We start from the raw sequence: 13,177 nt of genomic DNA, 5'->3' as shown, positions 1-13,177 counted from the left end.
TTGTGGTTGTCTGGAGCAATGAAGCAGTGACGCAGGGTACCGTACTAAACCACAAATTACCTCTAAGTCCCGCAGCATAATCTCAAAACGTTTAGTTGAGCAACCACTGTACATGGCAGACCAATCTGAAACTCATCCTTCGGCATCTCCAGCCCATTCATTATCTCAGCCAGTTTTTTTATAGGCTCATCATTTAACAGCTTTATTTGTATTAACAACAAGTTTGTTATTAAGGCACATGAAAGGCATTTCTGCTAAACAACGCATTTTGATGAAAAAACATGCCTCTCCTGTGAAGTCGTGACTTGCGACACATGCCTAGTTTCCTGAAACGAGTCACATGTTTGAAATGTGCAACTAAATCAAGCTGATCGGGGGATTGTTATTTGTGCCAGAAGGGCCCTAACCACTAGACCATCCCAGGCTACGATTGAACACAAATTTGACAGTTATTTTGAAACACTTCACACTTGTATGTCATAGCCTAGTGGAGTGGAGACCAATATCTATCTTGTGTTATTAAGCTAGATAAAATGATGGTTATGGATGTGTATGGTTGCATTTCAGATACATTTTTGTACATTTGAATGTTGCAGTAATAGGACCTTGGCCTACTGTATACCGTATGAGCAAGAGAGAATATTATTTTGATAGCAGGCTTGATCCCAATGGAGAAAACGAGTACTGCTCATTTTCAAGGAATCACGAGGCTCATTTGAATTTCCTGATGCAACAGGAAAATGATCTGCGACAAAAGAGTGATCTAGTTAAGATCCGACATCTGTAGCATCACTGATTGCTAACTTGATAAGGTATAGCTGCAGTAGATTAATTGGAATGTCCATAATTGTTGAGTTTTAATTTGTGTGGTCCTGCGAAATAACAAGAAAGCAATCAGGAAGATTAGTATGCAGAGTCATGAGTCTACATTGTTTCACTGCAACACACACATGTACAGTTCACACACGCATGCACACATACATACACTTTGCTCAGCATGTGCTTTGTTGGTTCTTATGGGATGCAGGTAGAGGCAGACCGAGTAATTCATATGATTGCAATCAATCAGTGCCAAACGTAGCCTACAGTAGGGATGCTCTAATTGCGGTGTATGATAAAACATGATACGGATCTACACACGCACTCAGCACACACGTCAGCTACCCTTGAATATCTGAAAATGCACATATTTAAATATATGCACAGACAATTGATCAGAGTAACCTAGCGTTGCTTTTTCAGTGTAACATTTTTTGTGTTGATTCAGGTGTGAAATTAACACTCATTGGTGTAAAAGAACCCCAGTGTTTGTGTTAATAACCAGTTAAACCAAAACCACACACATCATTATCATATTTCCCAGCATGCTCTAGTCCAGGTAGATTTTTTGAATAGTTTGTTTCAATATCTATGTTTTTGCGTGTACATTGATCAATTGATTAATTAATCTTATGCTACTCAAATATAAATAACATACATTATTCTAAACTAAGCCAATCTGTTAGTTCAACTTATTTCACCCGTTACTGAAATGGTTGTTTCAGTTTAGACAGTGGTGGATAAAGTACCCAATTGCTGTACTTGAGTAAAAGTTAAACTACCTTAATAGAAAATTACTTAAGTAAAAGTCACCTAGTAAAATACTACTTGAGTAAATATCAAAAAGTATTTGGTTTTAAATATACTTAAGTATGAAAAGTAAATGAAATTGCAAAAATATACTTGTGTCAAAAGTAAAAGTATAAATAGTTTCAAATTGCTTATATTAAGCGAACCAGATGGCACAATTTTTTATTTACTTTTATTTGAGGATAGCCAGGGGAACACTCCAACACAAAATTTACTAACGAAGCATTTGTGTTCAGTGAGTCCTCCAGATCAGAGGCAGTAGGGATGACCAGGGATGTTCTCTTGATAAGTGTGTTCATTTGACCATTTTCCTGTCCTGCTAAGCATTCCAAATGTAATGAGTACTTTTGGGTGTCGGGAAAAATGTATGGAGTAAAAAGTACATTATTTTCTTTAGGAATGTAGTGAAGTAAAATAAAATTTTAACTTAAGTACTTTACACCACTGAGTTTAGATGCTTTAGGTATTATCATATCTTAGTCTTCTCAACCCTGGGAGTCATTCTGAATGCAGGTTGTGGGTGAATGAACATTCTAAATGTTGGATATTCCCACTGGCTGGATTCCAATAAGAATTACACATAACTTTGCAAGTAAACATAATGTGACTTGCAGGCCTGATGTGGCCCATAAACCATGAGTTTCAGGCCAATATATTAGGGTAAAACGAGGCCCTCAAAATAAAGCATTATGAAATTCATATTGTCTTAAATAATAACATTTTTATGAAAACATATTCACTTAGTTCTCACTTGGTGAAGGCCACAGGACTGGAGATAAATGAATGCAACAAGCATGGGTGGTAACAATTCACTCCAAAGGCAAGGCATACTGGGAAATATGCAAATAAGGCTTTACATCAAGCAGGGTGTTAATTTAACATTGAAAGGTGTGGACCAGTATAGACACTGGAACAGTTGACACTGAAATTTGCTGTGTGTATATGTATATGTCCTAACGTCCTGTCCAGGGAGTGCACTTCTACATCAAGCTGCCTCACGCTGAAACAGGAGATAGAGTCCTGCCCCTATGGGCCAATTAGGACAAGGCTTACTTACAGTTGAAGTCGGAAGTTTACATACACCTTATCCAAATACATTTTAAAAAACAGTTTATCACAATTCCTGACATTTAATCCAAGTGAAATAATCTGTCTGTAAACAATTGTTGGAAAAATTACTTGTGTCATGCACAAAGTAGATGTCCTAACCGACTTGCCAAAACTATAGTTTGTTAACAAGAAATTTGTGGAGTGGTTGAAAAATGAGTTTTAATGACTCCAACCTAAGTGTATGTAAACTTCGACTTCAACTGTACTTCTTACTTATACGTCCAGCAGCCTTGAGGGAAAATGTAGTGGCATAAGACATAAGGACATAAGGCACTCATGCTGCTTGGGAACTCTGCTGGACTCTGACACTGATTCAATAGGTGTTGTATTGAAAACAGAGTTCCGCATAGAATAGTGTTTATTATCCTACAGATCTGATCCTCTGAGCGACAGAGAGACATCCACATCCACATGCACATACAAGGACAGTAAGGCAAGTGGCAGTATATCCTTACACTCACCAGGATGAGCAGACAGTGGTTGGACAGGTCTTGATGGGCAGGGATTGTGGAGAACACTGACAGGACCAGACAGCCAAACACCAAGATGAACCTGGGTGAGAGAAACACGCAAACTCTACATTAGATAATAAATATAACACCTACAGATAATACACACAAATACATACAGTTGAAGTTGGAAGTTTACATACACCTTAGCCAAATACATTTAAACTCAGTTTTTCACAATTCCTGACATTTAATCCTAGTAAAAATTCCCTGTCTTAAGTCAGTTCGGATCAAGAATGTGAAATGTCAGAATAATAGTAGAAAGAATGATTTATTTCAGCTTTTATTTCTTTCATCACATTCCCAGGGGTCAGAAGTTTACATACACTCAATTCGTATTTGGTAGCATTGCCTTTAAAATTGTTTAACTTGGGTCAAACGTTTCGGGTAGCCTCTCACAAGCTTCCCACAATAAGTTGGGTGAATTGTGGCCCATTCCTCCTGACAGAGCTGGTGTAACTGAGTCAGGTTTGTAGGCCTCTTTGCTCACACACGCTTTTTCAGTTCTGCCCACAAATTTTCTATAGGATTGAGGTCAGGGCTTTGTGATGGCCACTCCAATACCTTGACTTTGTTGTCCTTAAGCCATTTTGCCACAACTTTGGAAGTTTGCTTGGGGTCATTGTCCATTTGGAAGACCCATTTGCAACCAAGCTTTAACTTCCTGACTGATGTCTTGAGATTGCTTCAATATATCCACATAATTTTCCTCCTCATGAAGCCATCTGTTTTGTGAAGTGCACCAGTCCCTCCTGCAGCAAAGCACCCCCACAACACGATGCTGCCACCCCTGTGATTCACGGTTGGGATGGTGTTCTTCGGCTTGCAAGCATCCCCCTTTTTCCTCCAAACATAACGATGGTCATGTTCTATTCTAAACAGTTCTATTTTTGTTTCATCAGACCAGAGGACATTTCTACAAAAAGTATGATCTTTGTCCCCATGTGCAGTTGCAAACCGTAGTCTGGCTTTTTTTATGGAGGTTTTGGAGCAGTGGCTTCTTCCTTGCTGAGCGGCCTTTCAGGTTATGTCGATATAGCACAAATTTTACTGTGGAAACAGATACTTTTGTACCTGTTTCCTCTAGCATCTTCACAAGGTCCTTTGCTGTTGTTCAGGGATTGATTTGCACTTTTCGCACCAAAGTACATTCATCTCTAGGAGACAGAACTCGTCTCCTTCCTGAGCGGTATGACAGCTGCGTGGTCCCATTGTGTTTATACTTGCGTACTATTGTTTGTACAGATGAACGTGGTACCTTCAGGCGTTTGGAAATTGCTCCCAAGGATGAACCAGACTTGTGGAGGTCTACAAATTTTTGTTGACCTCAGGGGCACTGAGTCAGAAGGTAGACCTTGAAATACATTCACAGGTACATGTGACTCAAATTATGTCAATTAGCCTATCAGAAGCTTCTAAAGTCATGACATAATTTTCTGGAATTTTCCAAGCTGTTTAAAGGCACAGTCAATTTAGTGTATGTAAACTTCTGACCCACTGGAATTGTGATACATTGAATTATAAGTGAAATAATCTGTCTGTAAAAAATTGTTGAAAAAATTACTTGTGTCATGCACAAAGTAGATGTCCTAAAAGACTTGCCAAAACTATGGTTTGTTAACAAGAAATATGTGGAGTGGTTGAAAAACGAGTTTTAATGACTCCAAACTAAGTGTATGTAAACTTCCGACTTCAACTGTATATAGTACACACATATGTACTGTATATATCAAGGTCAGGTCACGCTGTCAGAAATAAACAACTTTCTTTATTACTGTAATGAGGATAAAACTGTAGATACAGAAATGTATCCCTGTTTTCACTGTTTCCTTAAACCCATGCCTTGCACTATTAGGGGATCATCAACTAGATTCAGTCGTGGGGTGATTTTTTCTGGAGCGGATGGTCGGGGGGCCGGAACATAATTACAAATAATTTGTAGACTGCAAAATGACCGCAAGAAGCCCAAACATATATAATGTTTGACTAAAACATAATCATTTCAAACCTTGCTCACATTTGTTTACGATCACGTGTCTCTCTCTATTATGGGTAGGAATACTTGGAAACAGATTTCTTTAAATTAAAATAACTCTAGCTGATTTCCTAGTGTTTTTACAGTCGTATATGTCCAACAATGAAAATTCCACACAATAAAAAATAAAAAAATTTGACTCCGAAAATTTAGGGGGCCAAATAAAACCACCCACGAGCCAAATTCGGCCCACAGGCCGCCAGTTGGGGTACCCTGGGGTATGGGGATCTAGAACGCTAAAGTAATGAGTTGAACAACTGTGGGGACAGAAACAGATACAGAGACGGAGCTGTAGAAAGCAGTTGAATCTTACAGAGTGGAAGGAAACTGCTGGCCAATTCCAGATGTAGGATCTTAATTTGATCACTCTTTTGTTGCTGAGAATTTTCCTTACGTAGATGAGCTCCATGAATTACATAAATTCACTGACAACCCATACTAATACACGGTTATATTAACAACAGGATTGCACTTTTCATGTAGCCTACTTTAGCCCAGCTAATAGCCAAACTACTGACAAAGCAGCATTATGGACTAAATGTTCAAATCCTGTTGCTGTAGGATTATTTTGCTGTGACAATATAGGTGAAATTAAAATCCTACACCTGTAGATGTTTATCCAGCTGAACAAGCAGTTGACGCAGAATGAAAGTGTGAGATGATTAATCTGTGTCAAAAATGTTTTTCCTCTATCTTCATCTCCATCTTTATTGCTGTCTTTTTACCCTTCCATATCTCTTTCTCTCTAAGTAAGTCCACTCTGTGGCTGGTACGGGATTTTTCATTTGCAGTAAAAAGGCAATTTTTCATCTTGTCAAGAGTGAACAAGATGCATGCTGTTATTCTCTTAGTCTGATGACTTGCTCATCTCACCCTCTGCTGTGTGTGTGTGTGAGTCTCACTCTGTATTCTTAAATCTTATCTAATCTCCACATAGCTCTGGGGCTTAACGTATTAATTGGTGTGTCTGTTTCTCTGTGCATGTGTGTGTGTCTGACTGTTTTATCTGTGCGGTATGACGGTAAAACAAGGGAAAAGCTAATAAGTGGCTGAGAGAAATTCACTATGTATTTACCTTTGTGTTGCGTCTCACCCCTCATCCCCTCATCCCCTCATCTCCCTTCCCTCTCTCCCCTCGCCTTGGTCCTCTCTCTACCCTCTCCTGGAGCTGAACTCCCCCCTTCCTCTTAGATGGTGATTCAGAACATCATTTATTTTCCATGGGATTAATGTGAAATATTAGGGTGAGTAAAGGGCTGTCGGCGGTCCACTCCAGGCTGAGTTATACCTGGAGGGGGAGGTGAGTTAGGGCATGGTTTGGACCTAACGGCCCAGGAACATCTGGTTTTGATAGAGTAGCAGACACTAATAGGCCTTTACTGTCAGACAGGCCATGCATGGACACCAGATCCGCTCCCAGCTGCTGCTGCTCAGAGAGTGTGTGTGTGTGGGTGTGGGTGTGGGTGTGTGTGCTGTGGATGAAGAAAGTTTCAAACTTTTTATAGGCTTGATCTTATACAATAATACAGATAAATTATACATTTCACAGGATCAATCGAACATTATATGGAATCAACAATGGGTTGTCATTTGTCAGCACCATTGGGACAGAACCCCTCTCTATTGTGAAATAACAATGTGTGTCTTGACCTGGGGAGGGACTTTCTGTGTCTTGACCTGGGGAGGGACTGTGTGTGTCATGACCTGTGCAGGTGCCACTACGCAACCCACCATGCGTCATTACACTTCGATAACTTGACAGTATGACACCTCTGTGACTAATGACTTCATCGATGACTGGACCAATCCATCAGTCAGTCCCTGGACAGAGAGATCAATAAACAACCAATCCAAGGTGGATAAATCACTGCCATGATTGGACAGTAACAGGCTTTTGGATTACGTGTATAGGATGGCTTTTGTAACTTGTTGTGTCTAACTTGCTTGTGGCTGATATGGTGTATGTAAATTGTATATCCCTGCAACTGTCAGACACACACAAAAAACAGAGCGACAGAGACAGACATGCAGAGAGAGAGACAGAAAAACAGAGGCAGAGAGACAGAAACAGACACAAAGAGACAGGCAGACAGACAGACAGAGCCAGAGATGGAGAGGTGAAGTGCCTCATTCTCTCCTCTGGTAACGATGAGTGCATGGAAGAGCAGAGACAAAACCATATACAGCCAAAACACCCCCCAACCTAATGCCCTCTTAATGAAATGGAACAGCCAACGTGAGAGTGTAAGCGCCCTAGGAGTGTGTTCTGTTGGAGTGCCACTCTGTTTCCCTGACATAGTGGGATGTGGCTGGGGAGACGGCTTTTGGTCAGGGTGGAAGTGGAGAAGGCAAATAGTGCAGTTTCTAGCTAACCATGCCTTGTAGGTCCATTTAATATCCATCTTTATCGTTAGCAATTATTCCGCCCCAAATAGTCTGCTTTTGTCAATAATCCACAAGCAACATTATAGAATGGACTGACACACACACAAAACACATTTTACCATCCTGTTTCATCTGGGCCGTGAATCTCCCTTAAGCGGACTCATCCAACTGGGCGAAGATTTAGAGTCAAGGAGCAGAAATACAGCTGTGTGTGTGTGTGTGTGTGTGTGTGTGTGTGTGTGTGTGTGTGTGTGTGTGTGTGTGTGTGTGTGTGTGTGTGTGTGCGCGCGTGCGTGTGTGTGAATGAAAGAGAATGTGTGTATAATGTAAATGGTATATGTGGTTTAATATCCTGTGTGTGTGTGTGTGTGTGTGTGTGTGTGTGTGTGTGTGTGTGTGTGTGTGTGTGTGTGTGTGTGTGTGTGTGTGTGTGTGTGTGTGTGTGTGTGTGATGGTTCAGCTACGTGAGAGGTCAGTGTTTTCCACACCATACTGCCTGGTATCATTATCTATTTCCTCCTTTCTTTCTATGCCAGCCATGCATTCCCCTTCAATCAGAAAGAAAGTGGGAGGGAGGGAGGGAGAATAAGGCAAGTGCTAAAAATACAAACGAAAGAGAGAGAACTAAAAGGAGACGGAGGACAAGAGAGTGTGAAATTGCAACACCAAGACCTTATTGTAATTTCAACAGTAAAACACTGTAGAATGCACAGTAAAATACCGTAAATGTGTTTTACAGCATTAATGCATTATGGGCAAAATTCAGAAAAATATTGTTATTAACTGTAATTAGAAGCCTCCTGTAAAAATTACTCTAACATACTGTATTTCTTTACAGTAATAGCTTATGCCTACTGTAGAATAAAATGATCCGTTTCAGGCACCATGCTGTCAGGTGAGACACATGAAGCTCAGACTATTGTAATAAATATCTTCTTGAAGATGCTGTGAAGTGGAAGAGTATTTTCAGAAGCTGCTGGTTAGGTACCTTGACTTTATAAGTATCTTTATTGCTAGCCAACGTTGAGTTACTGCATGTTTTCTTTGCTAACCTAGCTAGCTATTTAGCTCAAGTTGACACCAGCCATTTCAGCTGCTCTAAATTGCTCGTAAATATATTACTGTGCGACCTAGAAAAACATCACCCAGATAATAATTGACAGACAGGTTTCACCATTACTACAGAGAAATGGCTTGTTTGTCGCAGTTCAAAAAGATATTCCCAATATATTACCGGTGCAGCGTTTCTTAATGGGGATTGACGGGCTGCATTACACATACCGGTAAACCACGTTGTGGGCCGTACTTGCGAGCCACTAAAGCTGATGAGAATGACCAGTGCACCAGTGTTGTATCGAGCTGCCTGCCGACCTAAGGTGCATCTATCACAGTGTCGCCGGCGGTAGCTAGTAACGTGGCCAATTTTTTTCCCCTCCGATGATTATATTTCAAGTAGGGTGGCAGCCTACACAAGAAATAACTCACATCGGTAGCCATCTAGATGTCACCGTGATATAGTCTACTAGTCAATGGGGAGAGCATGAACTGCAACAACACCGGGACACAGTGTCCTCCTCAACCCCTTGGGATTTGATTCACTCGGCTCTCAGCTGCGCGACATATGACATCGTTTTGCAGGCCATACCCTTTCCCCACTAACCATTTGTTTAATTTAAACAAAACTGTTCAATATAATGCTACAACAGTATTGGTAAACCTGTTCACTTAACTAGTAGTATGCAAACATTTGGCAGCACAGAAAGAAAGGGAAACGTTGTGAGTCTGGTAAAATAATATGTGCTATTGTATAGGCTATAGCGATGTTTTATTAGGGACGGATCGAAATGTACAGATTGGTTACCTGGAGGAAAATGGGGGAGGGTCATGCTTTTTCAATTTCCGTCAAGGGGAGGGTTTAGTCTTTTTTAAATCTAGTCCAAGGGAAGGGTTTAGTCTCTTTTAAATCTAGTCCAAGGGAAGGGTTTAGACTTTTTTAAATCTAGTCCAAGGGAAGGGTTTAGTCTTTTTTAAATCTAGTCCAAGGGAAGGGTTTAGTCTTTTTTAAATCTAGTCCAAGGGAAGGGTTTAGTCTTTTTTAAATCTAGTACAAGGGAAGGGTTTAGTCTTTTTTAAATCTAGTCCAAGGGAAGGGTTTAGTCTTTTTTAAATCTAGTCCAGGGGAAGGGTTTAGTCTTTTTTATATCTAGTCCAAGGGAAGGGTTTAGTCTTTTTTAAATCTAGTCCAAGGGAAGGGTTTAGTCTTTTTTAAATCTAGTCCAAGGGAAGGGTTTAGTCTTTTTTAAATCTAGTCCAAGGGAAGGGTTTAGTATTTTTTAAATCTAGTCCAGGGGAAGGGTTTAGTCTTTTTTAAATCTAGTCCAAGGGAAGGGTTTAGTCTTTTTTAAATCTAGTCCAAGGGAAGGGTTTAGTCTTTTTTAAATCTAGTCCAGGTGAAGGGTTTAGTCTTTTTTAAATCTAGTCCAAGGGAAGGGTTTAGTCTTTTTTAAATCTAGTCCAAGGGAAGGGTTTAGTCTTTTTTAAATCTAGTCCAAGGGAAGGGTTTAGTCTTTTTTAAATCTAGTCCAAGGGAAGGGTTTAGTCTTTTTTAAATCTAGTCCATGGGAAGGGTTTAGTCTTTTTTAAATCTAGTCCAAGGGAAGGGTTTAGTATTTTTTTAATCTAGTCCAAGGGAGGGTCATGTAATTTGTAATTGATGACATTTTCAGATTTCTCAGTGATTTAGAATTAGTTGCTTATTAGGCTATATATCGATGTGTACCCGATGCCGCCCCTCATCTGATTCTCCGCTGGGCGCGCAATAAAGTGCGCCTATAGGCTATTTATTGTGGTCTCAATCAAATTATCCATAGCCTATAGGCTATAGCACATGTGTCAAACTCAATCCACGGAGGGCGGAGTGTCTGCGGGTTTTCGAACTCCACCCTTGAACTTGAACGATGAATTACGGTTACTAATTAGTAAGGAACTCCCCTCACCTGGTGGTCTAGGTCTTAATTGAAAGAAGAAAAAGAAAAAAACTTGCAGACAATCGGCCCGCCGTGGATTGAGTTTGACACCCCTGGGCTATAGGCTACAAAGTGCATGATGGGAGAAGCACAGAGCAAAGTTACATTTCTAAGATAGCTGCTGGGATGGTGTAAATAAAACTATGCTGCATTACACACCGCAATGGATATTCCCAACCCTAAGCCCCGGCCTGCTCTGCTCTTGCTGAAGAAGGAAAAAAATGGTGTGCTGCCTAACCAGAGGCTGTGCTGTGTAGGCCTACGGTGGCAGTTCAGGAGGCGAGTCAAAGGCTTCTTCCAAATTGTTTTTTTGATTAGTCCTAGTCCAAAAAAATCTTATGCGCGGACTAGCCTCTGTTCTGTTCAGTTTGAGAAGGAGGACCGGAGGTCAACTTTGATAGCTTGCTACCACTATAATTTATTTTATAAAAAAAAAAAAAAACATTTACCCATGATGTATTTATTAGAGTTATTGACGTCACAATTAAACAGATTCGAGTAACTTACATTGTGGTGCTGAAACTGGAAGCAGCATCTGTGTCGTAATCAATCGAAAATGGACAGCTCATGGTGCTGAAAGTAGGCAAATTCGAGCAGGCATAGTTAATTTCTAACGCCTTCATTTTAATTAGACTTTACTTAGAACAATATGGCTTTGTGTTGGATCCTATTTCTTCCTATTTAAGAAACAAAAGGTTGGCCTACCTGTTTGACAGACAAAATTAAGCTGGAGGCTGCTATACCCATAGATTCGTCAGTCAATTCCTCCACTCACTCTTTAAATAGCCTACTTCCGTGTCAGTGAAGGGCTCTTAAGTTAAAACCAAGACCCAAATTGCGGTGTGCCACAGGCACAGGCCTACCCCTTGTTAGCTTAAGATCCTATTGTATGAAGTGATCTATAACAGAGCTTTGGTCCGCAGTGCTTTATAATAGAAACAAGCTCTAAAATACCCGGGAAGACATGACTCCGATGCATATGTGGATATCATTGTTTCGTTTCTTTGACATTCAGAGGCTGAGCTACAATCTGCTATAGCCGAGGAGACAAAAAATGGAATTTGCTTGGGAAGTAATTGAATTGTGTCACTATCAATTGATTAAGCTATTCACTGTCTGTACAATAGAAGATGTTTAAACCCAGACAGCTTTCAGGGAAACACTTGTGACCTTCTCATTGGGTTAAGCCATGGAAGAAGAGTAGACAGTAGTTAAAGCTTCAATTGTTCTAACTTTTGAAAGTACCATGTTCAGATTCCTAATGACGTCTCAGATGTAATTATTTGCAAACAGGGAAAATTTCATTGCAAACGAGACACACTGATTTGGAATTGGAGAAATATGATAAGATGAGCACATTGGCCTATTTCTCTGTCAAATAGCCTGTAATTTCGATAATTTGTGTGGTATTAAAAAAGATTGTGCTAATATGTAAAACAATGTAATTTAGCTTCACAGCAGAGATGCTGTAATATATTACACGATATTGTTTTCCTTACTGTAAAACATAGATACAATGAGTGTACAAAACATTAGGAACACCTTCCTAATATTGAGTTGCACCCCCGTTTGCCCTCAGAACAGCCTTAATTCATCGGGGTAAGGACTATAAGGTGTCAAAAGTTGTCCACAGGGATGCTGGCCCATGTTGACTCCAATGCTTCCCACAGATGTGTCAAGTTGGCTGGATGTCCTTTTGGTGGTGAACCATTCTTGATACAAATGGGAAACTGTTGAGTGTGACCCATCCAGCAGCCTTGCAGTTCTTGACACAAACCGGTGCGCCTGGCACCTACTACCATACCACATTCATAGGCATAGGCACTTTTGTCTTGCCCATTCACCCTCTGAATAGCACACATAGTGGTTTGCGAAAGTTTTCACCCCCTTGGCATTTTTCCTATTTTGTTGCCTTACAACCTGGAATTAAAATCAATTTTTGGGGGGGTTGTATCATTTGATTTACACAACATGCACACAACACTTTGAAGATGTAAAATATATTTTTTGTGAAACAAACAAGAAATAACACAAAAAAACAGAAAACTTGAGCATGCATAACTATCCACCCCCCCCAAAGTCAATACTTTGTAAAGCCACCTTTTGCAGAAATTACAGCTGCAAGTCTCTTTGGGTATGTCTCTATAAGCTTGGCACATCTAGCCACTGGGATTTTTGCACTTTCTTCAAGGCAACACTACAAAACCTATTCTCCCTCAGGAGACTGAAAAGATTTGGCACGGCTCCTCAGATCCTCAAATGGTTCTACAGCTGCACCATCGAGAGCATCCTGACTGGTTGCATCACTGCCTGGTGTGGCAACTGCTCGGCCTCCGACTGCAAGGCACTACAGAGGGTAGTGTGTACGGCCCAGTACATCACTGGGGCCGAGCTTCCTGCCATCCAGGACCTCTATACCAGGCGGTGTCAGAGAAAGGCCCTAAAAATTGTCAAAGGTTCCAGCTGTTCTCTCTGCTACTGCA

The 13,177-nt window shown here is 40.5% G+C and overlaps 1 protein-coding gene across 1 annotated transcript in view; it reads right to left on the bottom strand.

Annotated features, from left to right (window-relative positions):
- Positions 1-13,177, bottom strand: part of LOC120045880 (potassium voltage-gated channel subfamily KQT member 5-like) — a 176,154-nt gene that overhangs the window by 65,742 nt on the left and 97,235 nt on the right. Inside the window, exon 2 of the mRNA XM_038990810.1 lies at positions 3,201-3,291. Coding sequence (XP_038846738.1) covers positions 3,201-3,291 — 91 coding nt within the window. The remainder of the gene's footprint in view (positions 1-3,200; positions 3,292-13,177) is intronic.

Source organism: Salvelinus namaycush, chromosome 4 (assembly GCF_016432855.1).
Source record: "Salvelinus namaycush isolate Seneca chromosome 4, SaNama_1.0, whole genome shotgun sequence".
Classification (NCBI taxonomy): domain Eukaryota; kingdom Metazoa; phylum Chordata; class Actinopteri; order Salmoniformes; family Salmonidae; genus Salvelinus; species Salvelinus namaycush.
This window is presented reverse-complemented; position numbering and strand designations above follow the sequence as displayed.